Raw genomic sequence first — 22,307 nt, forward strand, 5'->3', positions numbered from 1 at the left:
TTAAATGCAGAAAATGAACATTCCCTCACATGTGAGGTGCAGAATGCATACATCTCTTATTTGGTAAAAGGGATTAGGGTTTACATCCCAGAATACCTCTAAAAGTGATAAACTTTAAAAAGGTCCTTTACTTTTATGAAGACTCCTCCATAAAACAGCTGCTTGGAGGGGTTTGGAATAATTAGTCCCCTACCTTGAGGGAACACCCTGGCAGTAAAAACTAGTCCTGGTGATAGATTAATGACCAGGTCCCAGTGATTTAACGAAGTCGAAATAGACCTTCAGTAGGTTTCCAATAACGAGGTGGTGAATGGACGGATTAGCTACCTTATTCTATGATGAAAGCAATAACACTTGATAACTTATAATCATGGTAGTTACTACAGTATCTAGTGGTGGAAAACATGGTTTCACTTCGGTTGGCACAAAGTAGGACAACCTGGAAGAAATTTTATAATATTATTCTAGATCTAGTCACCATTGGAGGAGATAGAATTGTTTACAGTTATTGTTTACTGTACCTGTACCTGAACAAACTAAACACTTTCCTGCTACATCCCATGGCAGAGATGGCAATTTTTTTTATACTTCAGGATTTTACTTACAAATAATATCTTACTATGTACAATGATGACAATTTACCAATTAATAGTACAGTTGGTTACTTGTATTTCTCTCTTGCCATGGCTTCGCGAATAGCTCACAGATAATTGATCATACATATCTAGGTCTTGGTCCAGGTCTGGACCTGTACCACTGCTTTACTTGTAGAACTGTACCATACCCCTTATCTATATATCTACGTCATAGCAGTATAAATAAAAAGTCATTTCAATGTTATTTCAACAGAACTAATAGTAATACGAATAAACAGCTTTTTGTTAGTTCAATTGTTTTGAAGGAATCTGCATTGCCCTTGTGAGTAACCTTGCTCTGAAAGCAAAAGTCAGATACACAGACATGCAGCAGCCTCCATAGCAGGCTCGCTGGGCCTTTTATCGGGCCCGGCAGTACCCAGTAACCCAGTATAAAAAGAAAAGGCCAGCAAAAGTGTATTATGAGCCAAAAGACGAAAAAAGGCCCAGAGGGCCTGCTATGGAGGCTAGACATGCAGACACATACACGCGTGCGCGCACACACCTACAAGTGCACACACACACACACACACACACACACACACATGTACACACACATGCATTAATGCAAACACAATCGAATCTTATGCTTTTCAAAATATCGTGTTCATAATCCAACTAAAGCTGCTGCAAATATATTCACCTCCTTGGCAGAGGTGGTGCAGGAAACCAAAGACCTAGTGATTAGATTGGGTTTGACCATATCAATCAACATCCTACTTGGCTGTAAACAAATACTGAAGGACATGGTCTTGTCCATTTGCCATGTTGGTAACAGCTCAGGTCACATCTATCCAGGCCAAGTTACAGCTGTTACAACAAACCTATGTCCACATGTAAGCACAGGATTTGGCCCAGGCTGTTTCCTCTTAACTACTTATTCACCAGGCTGTTGGCACGTCCACTGTCAAATCTCTGGTAGGACATGAAGTGTTCCAATCAGATTCATGATCAAGGGCACAAGTTACAGAAATACTCCATCCATGCCAATACAATGTCATTCATACCATTTTGTGAAATGAACACTGGCAAGGGGAGAGCAAAATGTCATCACTCCACAAAAAGCCTGACACAAAGTCTCCAGATAACCTAATGGTGTAGGCTGGGGTGAGGGTCAAGTGACTGCCTTAAATTTGTGTCAGGTGACTGTTTACATACAGTATGGCTTGCTCTTGGTCTCATTCACAAAGGTCTGTTCCCTTGATTGCTACCTGGATGTTTTAAAAGATGAAACCTGACCCTTTCCTTTCAGAGGAATGACAGATTCCACACATCTAGAATAGACCAGTCTAGACAAGAGCCAATGACCTGCCCCCCCTGAGATCTGGGAATGATTAGGCCAAGTTGAGTGGCAGGATCTACATTGCCCTGGCAGGTCTGCATGCCAATCTTTCATCTGCCATTAATACTTTTAATGTACTCTCATTTCATCCACTAGAAATACAAAACATTTAGCTTCATAGATAGAGACTCATGTCTCCATTTCTATCATTAATGGCATCTCATCATGAAGGACAATGTGTGTATCAAATACGTGGCTGTCTGTAGCTTTTAGATTTTGTCTGTCCCACTGATTGTTTGTTCGCCCATGTTGTTGATGTTATTTTGAGCTCATAAAACCTTTGCAATTGTGCGCTGGTGGGGGAGGACGTAAATTTGACCAGGAGAACAGGTTCATTTCAAAATTACAATATTCTAGGATTACATTTTGAGTAGACTTGTGTGTACAAGCATCATCCATGCATCAGAACTGCCAGCCAACACATTTCAATTATTATTTGTGGGTCATTCTGTAGTAATTTGTCCATATTAGATAGAAGAATGGTCCATAAAAAGTGACCAAATTTCTGTGTTTTAAGGGTCGCTATAGGCTTCAAACTTTTTGTGCACCTTTCTAAATGTCCAATAGTCCATTTACCACACTGATTAGCTTAGGGACTCTACTGTTAGCAAGAAATTGTGCCCGATGTTGGTCACACAAGCAGTTTTGGCACTGCCATTTTACATTGACCTACTTTCAAAGTCTTATACTTAAGTGCCGAAATCTCTCTATCCCATGATAAGATAGTCTTCAAACTTTTTTTGTATATCCCTAAAATTAGGCTAAATGTGTGATAGTCACTTGACTGCTTTGTCAAGCTTATCCCGACTACTGTTGGTGAGAAAGTGTGACGGTAGTTGCAAAATCATATACGGCGCAGTATATTAGAAGCGGGTCTGTATGCGGGTACTTGAATTTTGAAAAGGATTATTGTCAAAAAGACAAATGAGGTAACTTTGCAAAAAGTCGGGTGCATATGTCACCCCAGAAATATCATCTAATAGACTATCAAAAAATAACACTCTCTTCTGGAGTGGAACTGTGGACTGGCAGGGGTGATGAAGTGAACAATGTACCATCAAACCGAGAAGATGACCTAAAAAAGCACTTCCCAAGATAAGAGGGTATAACTATAACCCATCATTATCATGATATGCACATTCCTTTCATAACCATTTAGACAATATTTAACAACCAAATTTTTGACAGTTTATAGAGAAGTTTAACTTGACCCCTACTGGTATTCTTGACTTAGATGGATAAATCCCATCTGAAATGAAAGGAATAACTAATAGGCAGCACTGCAATGGATAATTTATTACTTACCACGTTGTTACAAGTTAAATCTTCTGCTAAGACTGGCCATGATGATGATGATGATGATAATAATGACAATGATGGACTATATCGATCTGGCAATTATAATAGATGTACTAATAGGTACCATCCCTGTCAACAAAGTGGCAACTATGCCAGCACCAAACGATTTTGATTTACAGTGACACCTTCATTCATAACATGTGTTTTGGCAGGGAGGTTCAGATGCTCCAAGTGGGAGGATAGGTCAAAGGTCAAGGTCAAGCAGCCATGAAGGGTGTCAGCCAAGTAACACAGAAACAGCTGCATATTCATGAGCCAAGACGCCTTTCTTCCGACTGAAAGAAGGAAAACTCACCATCTTGCTACCCTGAGCTCACCATGATCTCCTTGCATGTGACCCCTTCACCTGTACTCTTGTGTCACCAAGTCTGCCAGACAGTCTGACAACACCCCTCTGTAGAAACAGCTGTAACCCCGCAAGGTAACTAACCTACAAGGTTTGTTCTTGACCACATTGGTGTGCTCTGTGCCAAGAGGACATGCCTCCCAAGAATCCAGTCAACTGTGGGTTGTGCTGTCAGGAGGCAGGAAAGACCAGGGAACTGGAGAACCCACAGCTGTGTCATGCAAGCCTGAGGACCAACAGTTTGACCTGGCTCAATGCTAAAGCACAACAAATGGAAAAATACTGCATAGAACTACACAAACAGGTTGTTTTTCAGTATTCATGGACCAGTCCTATATACTGCACATCTAGAAAACCAACTCTACCATGAAAAACTATCTTCCAGCAAAAGTTTAGTTTTTGATAAACTTGGATATGTCTACATGTTGAATGCTTTTAGTGTCATGTACGCATTAATACCATTGTAATTATACCATAATAACAAAAGCTAAGTTCATCCCCTATTACAACAGAAAGAATACACACGCCTCCTCAAGTTACCCTCCTGAGGCCAAAGGTCATACAAAGCTGCCCAGGGGGACAAAGGTCAAATGTTTAATGTGACAAATTGGTTTTCCAATTCAAGTTGATGATGGGAAAGACTATTAGTTCCAAGTAAATAGTTCTATTTCAGTCCAGTTAACATTCTGGAGACCTTAATCAATGGATGTAAATAGCAATTTCACAATAACCCCATCACATTTTGACAGATCGAACTATCAAACTTTGATTGAAAGGTATTGATCTTTATTCCTCCATGTACATCAAATGAATCAAATACAGAAAACACGTATTCCGTTTATCATGTAAACTCATACATTACATGCCATAATACATTATAAATGATAGGATACTAACACTAAATATGACCATTGAATAGTCTGGCTGTTTGAATAATACTCAATGACTTACCTGATTAAAGGTGATGCCTGGAAAAGGTTACTATATTGTCTGGGAATGTGAAGTATTTCCTCTAAGAATTTGATCAGGAGCATGAAAGAATAATTACACAAGTTCCTTACCTTCCTGGAGGAATAGACCTGGCAGTGATCCATGTATTACTAAGAATAATGTTCATGTCTGTCTACATCATGATTCAAACTTAAATGCTTTGAATTCGTCCTTGCCCTTAAATACTCTTTCTAATGAGTCACAAACAACAGCCCAAATAAACGTCACTTCAAAATAAACAAGCTAAGTAAATCAGTGAGCGGTAACTTTGTTACTACATATTATGGTTAGGTCTCTTTTTATACGTCATGAGCTTTTACAAGGTTACATCCATGCACTTCTGAGTCCTTTGTAAATAGGATTAGATACATCTTGACCTTCAAACTAAAAGTTGTCATGACATGCCTATTTAAGCTCTCGCTATAGTAAAGCCTTTGCTTTCAAAATCTTTATAAGAAGCCTTTGGCTAGCTATATGTAGCAAACTGTTTCTTCTTCTAAATACATATAAATTTTTGCTTCAGGAAAAGAAGGACAGAAGACCTTTTAGGCTGGGTATATATGAATCAACGGCAGGGGGTACATTTAACAATGAGGTAGAAATGTACAGTTATACCGTTAAAATTACAACATGCAGAGGAAAGTTGAAAGAAAAATAATACATAATTATTGGAGCCTGAAAGATGCACTGACAACTTCCTCCATGGTCAGTGTCCCTAGCTACAGTTGATGCCTATCCATCCCATCTCCTGTGTGGGTGGGAAGAGGAAAATCCTGTCTCCCCATACATCAATTCCCTAAGGTCTCCGTTTAAGTGGTAATGGAAACAGGGATCTTACATAAGCTGTATTATGTCTCTGGAAAATGTAGATACTTCTATCCGCTAGGTCATGAAAAATGTAGATGTCTGGCACAGACAAGAAGTACTAAATGCTCTTTTGAGACATTCATGATTTAATACAGGACTGATCTAATGATTATTTCATTGATTGATTTTCAAGCTACAACATGTTGACATATTTATGTATCTTCTTGCACATTTCGTAGTATTGGTTCTGTATCTGTATCTATATAGCCCGTATAACACACCAGCTTAAGGACCTACAAAGTTACCCCTCATTGATCTACTTACCACAGTCAAAGACTCAAACCTGTCTATAGTGGCCACTCAAGGGACTGGAGGAATTTGGCCACAACAGACAGGTTGCCACTATAGAGAAAATGTTGATCAATTGACCATGATCAATAAGTTACACATGTTTTCAGTACCCACTAATCTTTCTCACCAAATAGCATTGTCTTGTTGTCTCAGAATTAAACTGACCCTGCCAAAGTCAAACCTACCGAAAATGATTGATATTGCCATGAAAATGATTGATATTGCCATGCGGAATGTTGGTAAATTCAACAACAAAGACTTGCACTCTAACATTCAAGGCATGCATACCTTCCGCTACTGGCAAAATGACCCTGTCTGGAACTCCAATTCCTCGCAAACTACGATTTTAACCGGGACGCACGGTGACATACGACCAGTGTATGGTCGCAGTGTTTCTATATCTACAGGACCGGAAATCGTGTGGCCATGGCCGCGTTGTACAGGTGGCTGCTATAGATTATTTCTTAATGCTTAGGTCAATGGGAAAAATCCAAGGGACCGACAAAAAGTGACCGCATGGCCAGGTGGTCGCTATGTAAAGGTGGTCGCTAATACAGGTTTGACTGTATATAGCTTGACTGTCTATTTTACTGTGACAATTATTTGGGCTGTTGCTTGTGATCTTTAGAAAGGGCAAGGACAAATTCAAAACATTAGTTCATCACAGTACAGGTAAGAAAGCAAGGTACATGTATCATTTTAGGAAACAATTTTTCTGAATCATTTCCGTTTTATTCTACTAGTACAACACCTTGTCTACAGAGAGGATAATACAAGATGTTTGTATATGGAAGTAGGTCAACTTGTTTACTTCCACTATTTAGGTAAGAAAGACAGAACACAGTCCTCCTTCAAATAGCCTGTCAGGAACATGAAAGATAGGACTGACTGGGGATGGTGTGCTGATTTAACAGTAAAACCATCCTGTCACTGAAGAATTTGAATATCACCCCTATCATGTATACAACCACCTGCACTGAGATATATGTCACAGCAATGTCCTTTTTCTTACCAGCTATTTCTTCATCCTCTCTTACTTCAAGATTGGCCAGTTTATTATTGTAACCTGTCAGTAATTAAGGATACCTTAACAATACAAACAATACAGAAGCAATGTTTGACATGATGTGCTCACAATTAACACACCATACATTTGTATATGTACTAAATAGCACCCTCAAGCCATCAGGGAAGAGTTCAACTTCAGTCTATCCCAACTTTCCTCTCATGTGCCAGATGTAGACTTCCATCATCAGATCTCTTGACCTGCTAAAGAATGCCATTTGACTCATGACACCTGAACCATTCTTGGTCCACAGTCCAATCCAAGTTGTTCTGTGATGCTTTAGTGCGTCAGCAGGCAGTCTAGTCTAGACTGGGATTATAGTAATAAATGGGAACAAGTTGATGATTATTCATGCAACCTGTAACACAATCTAGGTCATCTACAGTTTCCAGTATAATGAAAAGTGCAGTCTGACGTCATGAGTCTGCAACAACAATACTCTCCTCTAATTAGATTTCTACTTTTCCTTTCTTCCGATGGCGACAAAAACACAAATATGGTTCTTACAGTACTTTACTGCTAACAAACCCTTAACTTGCTTAAGTGTAGTACACCAGGAAAAACGTTCTAGAGTTTTCTCTCAATATTAGTGCAAGATGCCATATTTCTTCAGATCTGTCCAGTCCAAGAAAGTGACTCATCATCAGGAGATTAGAAGGAGACTGATTGAATCTTGTCTTGTGGACAGGTGGTACTACTGACTTTTATGTCATTGGGGAAAATAATCAAAGGGACCACCAAAAAATGTCAATGGGACCACCAAAATTGGTCATATTGGCCATGTGACTCATTGGAAAAAATAATCCAAGGGATCACCAAAATTTCTTGTACAGTTTACTTGTAGTTGTACAGGTTTGACCATATTCTTGATTAATACACTAATCGTGAAATGTATAATACATATCAGGTAGGTCCTATTCGTAATATTTATTAGTAGAGTTTGTCGCAGTGCACAATTCTTTGATCATAAAAAGGTAGTCAAAACTCTTGATGTACGGTGTTAAAATGATGAGGGGGAAATGCTGTTGAAAGGTCTGGAACAAACAAGTTACAAGTTCAATTCCATTTGATGTAAAAACAGGATCTAAAACTAGCCAATCATGACCTGAAATGGCATTGAGGCATCAACTTTTGATTTTGTAGGTCTTTAAATTGTACTAAGTGCAACTCTGGACTTTGGCCAAGTCTACAAATAGATTGCTTAGTGGTCATGGCAAGTCCCAAGGTCAGGGTGGATTTTGCCTCCTTAATCATAGTGAATCAATAATGTCAACAACCAATGGATAACACACAAGAGAATTGAAATGTAACTAAAGATTACCGACAAATGAGTAATGTCTTGGTTTGGTTTGAGTAATGTCTTTATCATTTAGTGTCAAGAGCTTCTGTAATGAAAGCTATTATTGAAATAGCTTCCCAACCCCATCCAATACTTTGCTATAAGAAAATAACAATACTTCTCCATTCTTGTTGGACTAAATGGCTAGGAGAGTGATACTGGAATGTTGTAATGCATTGCAATTCAGTATTCAATAGTCTGGGATTGGTAGATCTACACTTGCCATTTTGAAAATTATATCACTCTAATATAACGTCTGCATAAGACATACTGTCACATACACAAGAATGCCCATGAAATGTCAGAGAGCTTGATGGACAAGCATACAGACATACCATGTCATGGAACAATTTTCCAGTCAATTGTGCATGGAACACCTAGGGTAACTCACAGAAATGGGTCTCTAGATCATGTGCAAATGAGCACTGACTTTCGTGCCAACTACTAAGTCTTTTGTATCCTAAAATAGTAAGTTTAGCTCACCACAAAAAGCAGAACTGTTCCAATTCAGAATCAGAGAGCATCTAAACCACTGACTATGACTGCATGAGTTTAGCCCTGAGGATTGTATGTGTGGTTACCTCTTTAAAAGCCCAGTTGCAAATCTCCTTTGGGTTTAGCATGACACAAAAGGATATGATAGTTTTTCCCATTGCCCTGCTAGCAATGCATAAGATGGCCCTGGTCAAACCGGACACTAGGCAGCTTGTTTACATGACACCCTACATTACGCGTGTGTTTGGGTACACCTTAGAGGGATTGGTTCATCTAGATACACCTGTGACACCCAAGTACAATAGGTGAAGAAATGTTGCATGACAAAAAAGGTGTTTACTGTCTCATCAAGTGCTGTCTGGAAAGAGACCTGAATAAGGGTAAATTATATTCTCCAAGCAGAGGTTTGGCTCTGACTTTTTTTTGGGGGGGGGGGACGTATTTTAGGAATTTTTGCTTTTGATTTTGTACCGTTTGTGGCCAAACAAAACATAAAAAACAGTACAAAATAGAAAGCCCAATAAAAACGCCTAAAAACATAAAAAAACAGCTGGAGCCTAATCTCTCCTTGGAGAGTAAGTAAAAGATACTAAATGTACAACCTCCATAATGATTCATATTTGCATTCCTATTTTCACATTTCCAATTATGGCTATGTTGTTGTACCAAACCTTTGTCCATCTTTGCCTTGCTTTTTGATTCCCTTAAAAGTTAAAGATTGTGGAATTTTCAAGCCATATTTCTTCTACTGGCAGCTTGATTAAAAAAGAGGCCATTATCATTTCTAAGGCAAGGTTTAACTCCCTGCCAGTATGAGCAGACCACATCTCAACACTGTATTCCTTAAGACTTGATGTAGCATATCTGTGTCACACAATGTAGCATTACAGTTCACCTCTAACGAACATTGTGGAATCCCATCCCAAGAGGGTTTACAGTTCAGACAGGCAGGCTACAGCTGTTGTAAAGAGGTTAGTAAAGAGGAGGGGGATTTTACCTGACTCATACAGAATGACGTAACAGACAAATGGAAAAAAAAAATTTGAAAAGGTAGAATTGCTTCGACAAAAATCATACAATAGCATGGTATACGACTTGTTTTGAAAGCAATGACATGCAACATCCCTGTTGGATGGTTACAATAAATTTTGTACATTCAGACCATGGTAAACCCAATTCAAAATCAAACATCAGTATTCGTAGCAAAAGCCAAAGGAAGGAAAGATACAAACTTTTCAAAAAGGATGGAGCTGCATCTGGCAACAACAAGGAAGGATGGAGCCAGGCAAGGACTTTTCAGAATTCAGCCTGAGTTTCTTATTTGTTTCAGGATCATTTATGATTCTGAACAAATAAAGTCAGGCTGGATTTTGAAATGTACTTCCATGTTTACAAGAGCAGAGAATGGGTCATGAGATATCTTTCTACAAGGTTTCCATGTGGCAACGAAAAAAGGCATGCAATGTCACAAGCAAAATGTCCTGGTGACAGTCATTGCACCACATGAATGATGAAAGTGTTGCTATTACTATTAAACAAAAAATTGTCCTTGTTTTGTCAAGTCAGTATATTATATACACATAAAACCTGTGAGTGTTGTTATGACAAGCCTTTATAGATTGTGTTCTACAATAGCACACTTGATCCTTTCCTTTGTGAAGCAAATACAGGGCAATTCACATGACATAATAAACTGCAAAAGCTTTAATCCCCATACAAAAGGGCCCATAATCAGTCATCATTACTGTGTGTGAAAACCAACACTTGATAAGATTGGACTAAGAGTAAAAAGGGGGGGGGGGGGGTAAGATTATGATATATGAAATTCTGAACTAGTTGTTCTTCAGGTTTGCCAAATTATTACAATACTGGTGGGGAAAAAAACTAAAATCCAGAAAAAGAGTCCTTATAATTGGCACATTTGCAACTGTTTTTAGAGGTCTTCAGGTTTATCCCTTTAGTTTACCACATGATAACAACCTGATAATTGATTCTATGTTACAGCAATTTCTCTGTAAAAAGGGGTGTGATTCCCACCAGTCCCAACCCGGATCTGTTTCTCACAACCATTAGTGGACAAGTTGTCTGTACTCCAGACAAACACTTCCTGTTATGTGTACTTAGTGCCACAATAACCCATGTGTCTGTACCCTATCATGCTATATTGAATTCCCCCTTGACAAGCCAACTGAAGGATGTCCTCCAGCCTTCTTGTTCTCTCCTCTGGCTCCCAAACATCCCAAAGTATACTAGTACTCTTTGTAGCTCACACAGATCTTGCCATCAAAGCCTTCCATCTAAAGGAAAAAGTCTAGACTACACAAAATACCTAATCCTCATAGTCCTACTCATATCATAGTCATGTACTACTAGTGAAATCGTGTTAGCAATATTGAGGTCAGTTATAGCCCTTAGTCCTTTGATCCACTTTATGTATTCCTGCAATCCTACTTGAATACCCAGTACTTCCTGAAAACAACCCTAATCTGCATGTCACCCGATCCATTATCTTCAGCTCTTGAGTTAGATTAAACCATAGCAGGTCCAACCATAGCATCTTGTTCATAATCAATACTTCAGGTAGATCATGCCATAACATCCTGATCACAACAACACTTAAGGTTGGTTGGACCATAGAATCTTGATCAAGATCGACACTTCAAGCATATCTTACGAGAGCAACTTACACCTAACACTACAGCAATGAACCCTGATTACATATAGGATAATCATATAATAATGCATATAAATGGTGGTTCTAACACATTTTGCTTATACTAGTTTTTATTTCTGTCATATATATGTACCATTTACAAAGAGATATATAACTTTGTACAGTACCAGGAAATTAACCAGTGAGGAATGACCTTCTTACACAGACTAATTTGTTCCCATCCCACATGCCAAGTAGAGACACTGACAGGCAGGACAGGGGGAGGGGCATCAACTGCATACTGTAAATGCAGAAATGTTAGCGGTGGATTAATGTTCGCGGTTTTCGCGGTGACCACTTCACCGCGAACTTAAAACTACCGCGAATATTTTTCTATTATGGTATTAGACTGCAGTCTATGGTGTTACCGCGAAATTAAATCCACCGCGAAAAGTCCGTTCTCCCGCTACCGCGAAATTAAATCCCCGCGAACTTAAATGCATTTACAGTATTTTCCATTTAAATTTATCCTGTCTAGCGTATATATTTGAGATAATCGGCATTGGGATGTAAAATTTAAACATGTTTCAAAACGAATCAATCAGCCAATGTTGTGTTTACTCTGCAAAACCAAAAGCCTGAACTTGTGATGTACAAGCACAAAATGTGGGGTTGGTACCAGGTATTCTATAAATCCAAGTTATAACATGGATGTCTATATTTCATATGTATTGATTACTGTTGATTTTTTATGTATATTTCAAGTTATCAATAAATCTAAAAAAATACTCTATAAACATACATTAGAAATGACTGTGCCTTACAGTCACTTCCAAAACGAGGCTCAGGCCAAGGAAACAGATCACGTAGCACAGAAATATTACCACACTGATATTGCATGGGATTACTTTGTAATGAAATCTGCATGTGACTATAGCAGGTTTGTTTACTCACGTTGGTTGCTGGGGTCATATGTATTAGAGCACACGCTCAGTGTATAACCAAGTTCAGGAGGGTGCCATTTTCAAGATGCCTGACTTGACACCATGACAGCTTCTGTATAAACTGAGAGGATGAATGACAGTGAAAAGTGGTTCACATCTGCCTTTTTAGCACCATACATTTAAATGGGGGTCTGATCTAGCATTTCCCAGGTACTATTGGGACACAAACAACAAACCAGGCACTGTTATCATTTGTACATTGTGACTCCTCTCACATAATGGGCAGGAGGTCACAGAACAGTACTGTCCAGTATGTCCTGGATAAGGCCTTGGCAGCTGCTACCCAGGGGGCAAAAATGTGCTGGAAATAACTTAAGTTCACAACTTGATCTGGGACTTCACTGCCAGGAAATAAGGAGTAACAGGCAGGCACCTATTTCCAAAGTGATCCAAGGTAACACGCACATCCTATCAAGGCTGACTGGCCGACAGTGTCATCTGGTCAGAGATGATCTCTACCTTCTTGCACTATGTGAACCTCAACTTAAGTAAATTTCATGCAACATCCTGTGCATATCAGCCCAGCAGCACACAGAATATATTATAGAATATCAATAGCTGGCAGACAGCCTAATGGGACATGGACACTAGTCAGCCCTGAACAGTGAGTATATACAAAAACTGGAGGGAGGATTCAACCCTGCCAATGACCTTCAAATATTTATCATCACTACCAAGCACCATAGCAGATGTCCCGTCATTCTTGGCATTTTAAATTACTCCCTTGTAGATCAGTCAAAGTGGTCTTTGTTCAAAAGAGTTTGCTTCTCTATGCTACTTTTCAACGTATGATGTCCAAAGGGACATCATGTGTTGAAAGCCAGCATATAGCAGATGGACTCCTTACCAGTGGAGGTTTCAATCCAGGAGAGAAACATTATTTTGTCAAAAACCCTGGAGGATCTAATGACTCAAAGCAATGGCGGGCTTGGAAGTCATTACAGAGAGACAGCTCTGGTTTCCAATTAACAGTTAAGTACGTTTATCAAGGATGGAAACAAAAACAAATGATTCCTCAGTTGTACAGTTTTAGAATCTTGTATCTATATTACAAAAATAAAAGGTGCTTCCAAAGGGAAGCTTGAGCAAAAGTAAGCGTGTAAGCAGAAAACAAATGATAATAAATAATCACACATAATTTTCTTTTTCAAGTCAAATTTGCTCCCAGTTTAGACACATTTCAGAGGAGTGATGTGTTAATGTTTATGATTGACTGCTTCATCAACCACTCACAGAAATAGCAGGCAGTGACATTCAAGGGCCTGGAGGTGAAAGGTCAGGGGTTAGAATGTCTGCAAGGGAGATGGCCCCTTTGGGCCCTGTCCCATTGATGTAACAGTTATTAAACTGGGTATGAACAACTTATGGCCAGACCTATGATAGCAATGATGTTCACTTGTCATAAATACTAATAATACATCTGCTGTATCATTTGCAGCCAGTAGGTACATACCCAATTTTTCAGTAATGAGGCTCCTCGAACATGGGATCCCCGTTTTATGTTCCTTCTGAAAGACGGATTTGTGAATTCTGAAGATCTATACTTGGACAGACATTTTCTACATACACAAGCACCAACATGAAACATATATACACAATCACACATGCACTGTAACTAAAAGAAAGAAGCTATGCAACCAGGTCACGTCACAGGACTGGAGCCACCAGTAGTTAATGCCACCAGAACCACAGAGTTTACACCAAAATAGGCTAATATCTTTTTGATGTCATTAAATAAACACTTGAGAAAAACAGGACAAGGGAAACCGCCCCCACAGAACAGCTGTAAGTATGGTACAAACACGAAGACAAACGCGTTAAACAAACAAGATAGTTTACTCTGAAGATTCACTATCTTCATTAGCGTAGCCAGACTACGTCAAGATATCCTTGTGATATAAAACTGCTTAGAAGAACAGATAGTTACTTCCTGTCATTATCTGACAAAACCAACTGATACATGTGGGCATCTTGTTCTATTCTCACAATGCTGAAGGCTAACAAAACTTGTGTGCAGATGCTGAAAATGAGACATAATATTGAACTTATTGATAAAGAAAATGTCGCTTTATCTGAGGTCTGAAGACACTTATTAAACACTTAGGAAAGACAGGTATATGATAGGTATTAGATTAGCTTCCTTCAGAATCAATTATGGGCAAACATATCCATTTACTTAGGCACAAAAATGAATTGTTCTACAAATGTCCTGGTCAATTTGAGCCCAGAAATTTCTACTTCAGTCTGAGATTCCTGCTGAAAATGAAACCCTTGGATGGACATTCTTTGTCAATTAAGCAGACAAAGTGGCATTCCCTTGCCTTCAGGCAATTTCGGCACATTGTTCTCATAATACCTTCAATTGTTGTTTCACTCACTAACAACTGCTGGAATATACACGACTCTCTGGGATAGGGTTCCAGTATCCCAACACATCAGAGCGACAACAACAACAAATCAAGGTGAATTCCGAGTGGGGAAGGTCATGTGTGGTATTTCCACTTCCCTCCCGTTCAGTTGGTAAGTTGCACACCAGGTGCAGGGTGTCCTCTAGGTGCCAGTCATTCTGTGTCACCTGCTTGACCCCACTGGCTCCTGTTTGGTCAGGGGAGACTCTACCAAAGGGTTATGAACCAGTTCCTCTAGTTTGTTCTACTAGCTGGGCGGAAAATTGCCTCAGTGAGAATTCTACCAATGGATAAGCCTTCTTAGGATACACATGTCAAGATGGAGCTCTAGACGCCCTGGCATTTAGACCAAGCTCTGCATGGCACCTATCATTTTATACCACACATACCTACAGGTCAAAAAGGCAGTTAGTTTTGCCTTGGGCTGAGTCTGTTCTTGTTGAATGAATGAATACCTTTAATATACATTTTGCTGTGCAGACTGAGAGCTTAGTACACAACTAAAAGATTCACACTTACAAAGTTAGATACAGATGGACTTTTCTCCTCCTTTTACCTTTTTCAAAAAAAAAGTATAAGTAACAGATAATGGACGTTTATAACAGAGAGTGAATAAGTAACCTCCTTAAAAAGTTTATTGAAGGGATAATGTTGCAATTTTATACAAGTCCTTCCTGCCAAGAAACAGAAGCAGATGTGAGGTGCCCTGGGCACATTCCACAGTTGGCCATAAATCTTTGGTTTTGTCACCTCAAATTGTCTGGTCTTTCCAATGCAACACTGTATCTATGTTTCTTTCATTCCTTAAAACTAGGTCTTAAAGACAAGTTGGCATGATGAGACAAGATAATCTGATTTTCAGATTGAACGAAGAACTTGTTCAATTCTTACCTCATATGCCCATGTGCAGGCTACCCCGGTGAACTTCTGAATGCAGCGCCCAATCTCTACATCTTCATGTGTGGTGTACAGGTGCTTCAGACACCATGAGATGTTGGGTACCATCCTCCTCAGCGTCTCTCGACTCATGATCATCCCCGGCCCCCCCATGCAGAAGTTCTCGCCCGCGTCCAGCGACAGGCGTCCAAACTCTTCCGGACTGCCCAGCCCTGTCTGTCCGATGTACAGTGGCCTGGTGGAGTTCACCCCCCTGAGGAATTTCTCTAGTTTGTCCCCCTTGATGTATACATCATCATCAGCCCTCATGAACCAGTCATACTGGTCCAAGTAATGGTCGTGCATGTACTTCAGCATGAGGAAGGACTTCTTCTGAGGGGGATAGGCGTCGTCAACCCCCGGGATGTTAACTCGGGACAACCCGTCTGGAGAGAAGCCGTTGGGATCGTAAGCGGAGTAGAATTCAACCTTGCCGGGAATATGCTTCTGCCAGGTCTCGTAAGCGGCTACCGCTCGGGAGTCCAAGTATTTTTTGGCCGTCATCACCCCGACGTACACGAGATTCTTGCCCCGCTCAGGGCCGGCTGACTCCTTCTTGGGCGTACTCGCCGGTCCGCCTGGGTCGCCCGCCCCGCTGGACAGCAGCTCTGCAGCCGTGGGGTCCCGTCTGCATCCCACTCGGGTCCCGAGACTCCCTCCTCTAGGCGGGTCGGCCCTCTGCACCACCAGCCAGCTGGCGAGCGTGAACCCCAGAAACAGTCCCGCACATAGCCCGACCACCATCCTGGCTCGCGCCGTCATGCCGGCCCGCCGCGTCCACAGCATCACTCTCGGGTTCGTCAGCAGGCCCAACACACTGTTTCGTTGATGACTACATGTCTTGGTGAGCACTGGGTCCTCTCTGTAGACAGAAAGATCGACATTAGTGAGTATCTCAGCCTGACCGAAGCTGCAGGTTCACCAGTTCGGCCGCCATCTTGTTTATTCATGACGTCACATGCACAACACCCACGTGGATCCTCCACGCAGATACTCCTGACATCATTTGTAGCGCTAAGGAACCTGATAAGCACATAAGACCTGTGGGACAAAAAATTTAACGTTCCATTAGGCAGAAATTTAACTACATTTCAAATTCCTTGAATAATTTCATCAAATCGGTAAAGGACTGAATAACAACCAGACACCACACCAAGCCAGTGCAAAGTGAACCAGTGCAAAGTGAACCAGTCAGTATTGCCTTGAGTGACAGACAGATGGTCACCGAAACGTTAACTGTTTTGCTACTCAGCAGCTACTAACTGAATAAAAACTTTGTTATTTCTACTCAACCGAAAAGCTCTTTTCTACTCTACTCTACTCTTCTCTACTCTACTCTTCTCTACTTTACTCTCTACTTTACTCTGCGCCTCCTCCATCCGCGTGATATTCCTACTAGGAAGTTTGCGGATTACGAACTATAACTAGAACTAGAACTAGTCTACTACATGTAGTACATTAATCTCGTGCGTACTAAAAGGTAGACTGCAAAGACCAGGAACCTCAACCTTAACCTGGTAACCGTAGTAGATCTCAGTACACAGGATGCAATATATAACGTTATCTAGCAAGAGCTAGGGTATTTTTTTTCTTTTTCCCTTTTCTAAGGGGACGCTGAAGAATGATTTTTTCTGTATACATACATGATTTCACTCGCCCCAACAGATGGAAGTTGTTTATCGCTCACAGACGCCTCTGGTCTTTGACTACAAAACTGCACCCTAGGCCTGACGGCGAGTGGCTGATGAATGAAGAGACAGTCGACGATCTCATAAATGGATTGACTTGCGGGAGCAAGACAGGTCGTGGCATCGATTTCACTTGCTTTTAAATTTACACTAAACTAGAAAGAATGGGATGGGGCGGTGTCAACAACTCGATAACGACATTATGACTGATATATACCAAGGAAAATCAGTTGGAGCTTTGGAAATCAGTTACCACTGAAGGGACCACCATCAATTCATTAACGTCCTCCGCGATAAAAAGTACGTTTTTAAAAACGTCAATTGTCATTGTCCTCTTTTTGTTTGGCAAATGCAGACGACCTAGTTGGATGGACAGTACAGGGCGAGTAATGGCCAACCAATCAATCAACGAGAAAGTCGGTCTTTGCAAGTACAAGCCCACCTGCAGTCCAACGGAACAATGGGTAGAACTTAGGAGAAACATGTGCGTGCCTCTTGAACCTGTCCAGCAGTGCCGACGTTCCTGGGTGTGTTTTTTCACCCACGCTGGCATTTCGTTCAGACTAAATGGAGGATTCAGCAGTGTTCGGGGAGGTAAGAAATGGGGACCACTGGCGAAACAAGTCACAACACAGGCAACATTAGCACGTCAAAGGACGTGGGGAGAAATTCCCTAGCTCCAAGGGCGGAAATACCATAGACTGTGTGTGTCCTGAGTTACGCTATAAGCTGGAGTAGCAGGTGCGGGTATGGGGGGACTATTCAGAATTAGAACCGTTACACATGTTGGATTTTGTTCACGATAAAAGTGTCCCTTCAGCTTAGCTCCTGGTAATGAATGTCCCTAAACATTTAAGTCACTCGTGGCTTTTCCAAAATTTCAAACCAATGAAAGCCCTAGTAGCAACTTTTAATGTTGGTAGCCGCGTATGGCATAACGTAGGGTGTTCGAAGGGAATACAAACTGTGTGGCTGCCTTGAATTAATATCCCGCCAGAAATAGATCCGCTATGTCAACAAATCCTGTCAATATTCATATGTCAACAAATCCTGTCAATATTCATCCTTGTCGTAATAATTCTGATGACGTCAGTCTTGTTTTATAATTGCCCTATATAACAGCAACGGCAAACAAGCCTTGTAAAATATTCTATCCAGCAACGCGCAACAATCGACTTGAAAACGTAGCGAGCGACGAGGAGATATGGCCAAATCTGATGCAAGATAGCACCCCGTACATCACTATATGCTTTATGTTATTCGTTATCATACTCATAATCTCTTGGTAGTCCTTCGGTATCGAAGATGACTCGTCAGGTGGCTCGTCAGCCGGGGGTGAACACTCATATGGCTCCTTTAGTCTGACCGATCGACACAACAACGCATCAGAGATAGTCAAAGTCACTACGGTCAAACAGCCTTGATGTGGGGCAGAATATCTCTCGGACGCACGGATCAAGAGGGCACGCTAGCTGGGGCCACTGTCCTGATTCATGCTACACCATGTGGGATGAGCACTCCCTGTGACTCAAGCTGACGGTAACCTGACAAAGAAGGTCCAGAATTCTTTACTGGTGGAGAGTGCAGTATCCACTAAAATAAAATGACAAACTGCCCACCATCTGCTATTCGATGACAGCCATTGCCATGGAGAAAAGTACAAAACAGCCATTATACATAACTCATGTAGCTGTGGCAGGTAGTGCCTCTCTTAGCACCGCGATGACAGTTTTTCAAGTGAAACGATGCTAGAGTGGTCCGGGCAGGTACGATTCATGACGACACTAGAGAGATATCCATCAAAGCAAGAAGAATTCAAATCCTGCTGAAGTAAATTGTGCATAAATAACACAAACACACCTGATTTCCCCACCGTACTTGGGCCTGACAGTATGAAACTCCTGAATGCCCATTGATCCGACCCTTCTGCAGACAGTGTACGTGTACGTCGTCCCCAACAAAAGTCAGGCGTAAAAATGTGCCTAATTTTGGATGAGGTATGTACAGCACAAACTACCGGAGTTGATTACGTTGAGAAGTCAGCGTACGCGTGAAGAAGACTATAATAGTATAATGCCTGCATACTCTATGACATAGCACTATTCCAATACCTGGTGTTTGGACTATGTCTACAGAGTCTATGCCGGCGTTCTAGCCGCATGGTTGTGCTCAAAAAGGAAGTGACGCAACGTTTAGTAAATACGCTCTGCTGCTTGGAGGGAAGAAACGTCACGATAACAGCTGCGACAGGAAGGGGAGTGTCAAGCAAACGTACGGTGGCAAAACTTTAAGTTTATCAGAGTCGAAAAAAATATAGCACACATCGTGAAATAGCCAATTCATTCCTGTTCTTTCGAGGAATGGTCACTGATATTGCACTTTTTAAAATGAAAATGAAAATGGAAAACTCATGAAAATGTGTAGCCAATATAGGTGGTGCTTTTTTGACATTTTGATTTGATCATTTACCTTAACTTGGGTGTCCCTGGATAATCAAATCGACAAGAACATTCGTCGTTGACAAACTATTTTTCGGTGAAACCTAATACATAACATACAATGCACTCAGATCATGAAGTCTTTACGTTCATGCGGATGTACAGCATTTGATATGAAGTGCACGGACTAATCGGTAGAAGGCGTTAGTGTACATTTGAAAAAGTCATGTCATGTCACTCATTGATGCTTTTGGGTCGAGTAATCACATGCTTGCACTGAATTAATAATCATCAATACAATATTCATTATTGTTGAATGCATGCTTGTTGAATATGTATATGACGTGACCTAATATCGGAAATAAGTCTTTGGTTTCGAATATACACGAATTCAAATTGTTGAATCTGGACTACAATATATTACGTCAACTTCTGAACCTGGCGAATGTAGTACTACATGTATATGGGGCAGGAGCACAAGTAACCGTAACTTAGTAAGGGACGCAATCTCTGTGAGGTCGATCAACAAACAACCAGCTAGAATGCTAGAATGTGTTTCCTTAGCGATGATATGTTTGTTCACAGCTAGCTAGCCAAATAAGTCAACGTACATAACGATATTCTTCCGATGATGTGACGCATCATAGGAAAGGGACTAGTCCTTACCAACCCCGTTCACACTCAAAAAAATGAAGCGGCTTCAACGTGGAAGCCGCTTGATCCGGATCGTTTTCTTGAGTGTGAACGCTCCAAGCGGCTTGGATTTTCACCGATCCGGCTCGTTTGCAATCCATCCCTGGGAGGTAGTTTGAGACACTTGTGAACAAGCCGCTTGGCTGAAATCGCGAGTGTGAACGCAACGCGGGATAGATTCTATGCAAATTTCCGATTTGCCCCCTGTTGGAGGTTATATATCCAGGTATCGGGAGCAGGAACACACGCCACGCTGACAGGTTTGCTCACGTTACTGATTTTTGAGCCCAATGATAATGTCTGGAAAGAAAAAAAATCGCTGTAGGGTCAAGGCAAGTGGAATGGGAAGCAAACAAAGCTTTTTTTATCACGCGAAGAGAGAGGAAACACAGCAAGCTAAAAACAAATCACAAAAAACAAGCATATCTTTGAACAGCTTTCTCTCTGGATCATGATGTAAGACTATTAAGGGTGGGCTTGAGAAAACCTACAAACAATGTTGTAAAAAGTACCTGAAGTCCAGGTACGGAATTGTGTGCGATTAATCGGATTGTCTGAACTAAGTGTGAACGTAATTTTTTTGAAGCGGCTTGCACGTTCAAGCGGCTTCCACGTTCAAGCCGCTTCATTTTTTTGAGTGTGAACGGGGTCCTAGAAAGCCAACGGAGCACACTTTTATACTACTCTTTTTAGGAAGATCAAATAAACACGTTTGCATTACATTACATATTGCCTTACATATTATATTATAGTACGCACACATTTTCCCCAATTCAGGAACAACACAAATCTATGATGCCAACGAATCTGAACCTAAGGCAGGAATCACTCTCGTGGGTGTGCAAAGCTGCCATTTGAAGACCAACGTATGACAGGCGTATTGTATGCCATAGAAACTGAATACTATATATATTCTGCCGCAAAAGAGGAAGGGAAGTCCACTAATGTGTTTATATAAGGTAGCATTGGCACACAACAATAAGTGTTGATGTTACCCAGTCGGACAGTGTTAATGTTATCATGTGCGAGCATGATAGATCAATAGCTGAATGATGAATCAGAAAGAGACAAAATGATAACGACCCAAAGGACTAGTTACTCGTACCTTCACCGATCGAGATGGTTGTATCAACTTTCATGAAAATAAGGGAACGTAGGGAGCCGTTTGTGCGTCTTCTTCCTTGCGATTCAGCAATATCCCAATAATGTTTCCAGTGATGGTGATGATACTTATAAGGCGTTATAGACCTAATCGTCGAGCTCGAGGTCAATTTTGGACCTTTTAGTACTAGTGGTCGACCTTGATACTATAGCAGGACTTCCGGATTTGAACCTCTGGTCCTGGACATAATGTGGTCATGATTTTTTTCTGGTAGGTAGTTCTTGTGCAATGGATGAAGTGACATAGCGATATAGCACTGACAGCACTGGACCCACTGGCAGATTCCTGTTTATTGGCAGACTTTGAAACAAAATGCCTCTGGTTGTTGGATCCTCCGGTCTGTAGATAGCTTAACTTGATTTACAAAGCGACCGCAGCCAAAATCTAACAGCCTATTAAGAATTTATCTAGAGATATTTACAAAACATTCTGTTGATAAAGTTGGTATTTTTGCGTATGGTGTTGATGGAGAAAACAATGCCAATATGACCAGATTCTTAACGTTCACTTGTTTGGTGACCGACCTTTCGTGGTTGTTTGCTTGTTATTACATTGTGAATTTTTGACATTCAAAAGAAAATCACACTTAAGGTAA

General features: G+C 40.8%; 1 protein-coding gene across 1 annotated transcript in view; it reads right to left on the reverse strand.

The window, feature by feature from the left end:
* The window catches only part of LOC118409515 (chondroitin sulfate synthase 1-like), a 31,539-nt gene extending 14,604 nt beyond the window's left edge, over positions 1-16,935 (reverse strand). The window contains exon 1 of the mRNA XM_035810584.1: positions 15,687-16,935. Coding sequence (XP_035666477.1) covers positions 15,687-16,517 — 831 coding nt within the window. The 5' untranslated portion in view covers positions 16,518-16,935. The remainder of the gene's footprint in view (positions 1-15,686) is intronic.
* Between the last annotated feature and the right edge of the window lie 5,372 nt (positions 16,936-22,307).

The sequence above is a fragment of the Branchiostoma floridae genome, chromosome 2 (genome assembly GCF_000003815.2).
Source record: "Branchiostoma floridae strain S238N-H82 chromosome 2, Bfl_VNyyK, whole genome shotgun sequence".
In the NCBI taxonomy this organism is placed as follows: domain Eukaryota; kingdom Metazoa; phylum Chordata; class Leptocardii; order Amphioxiformes; family Branchiostomatidae; genus Branchiostoma; species Branchiostoma floridae.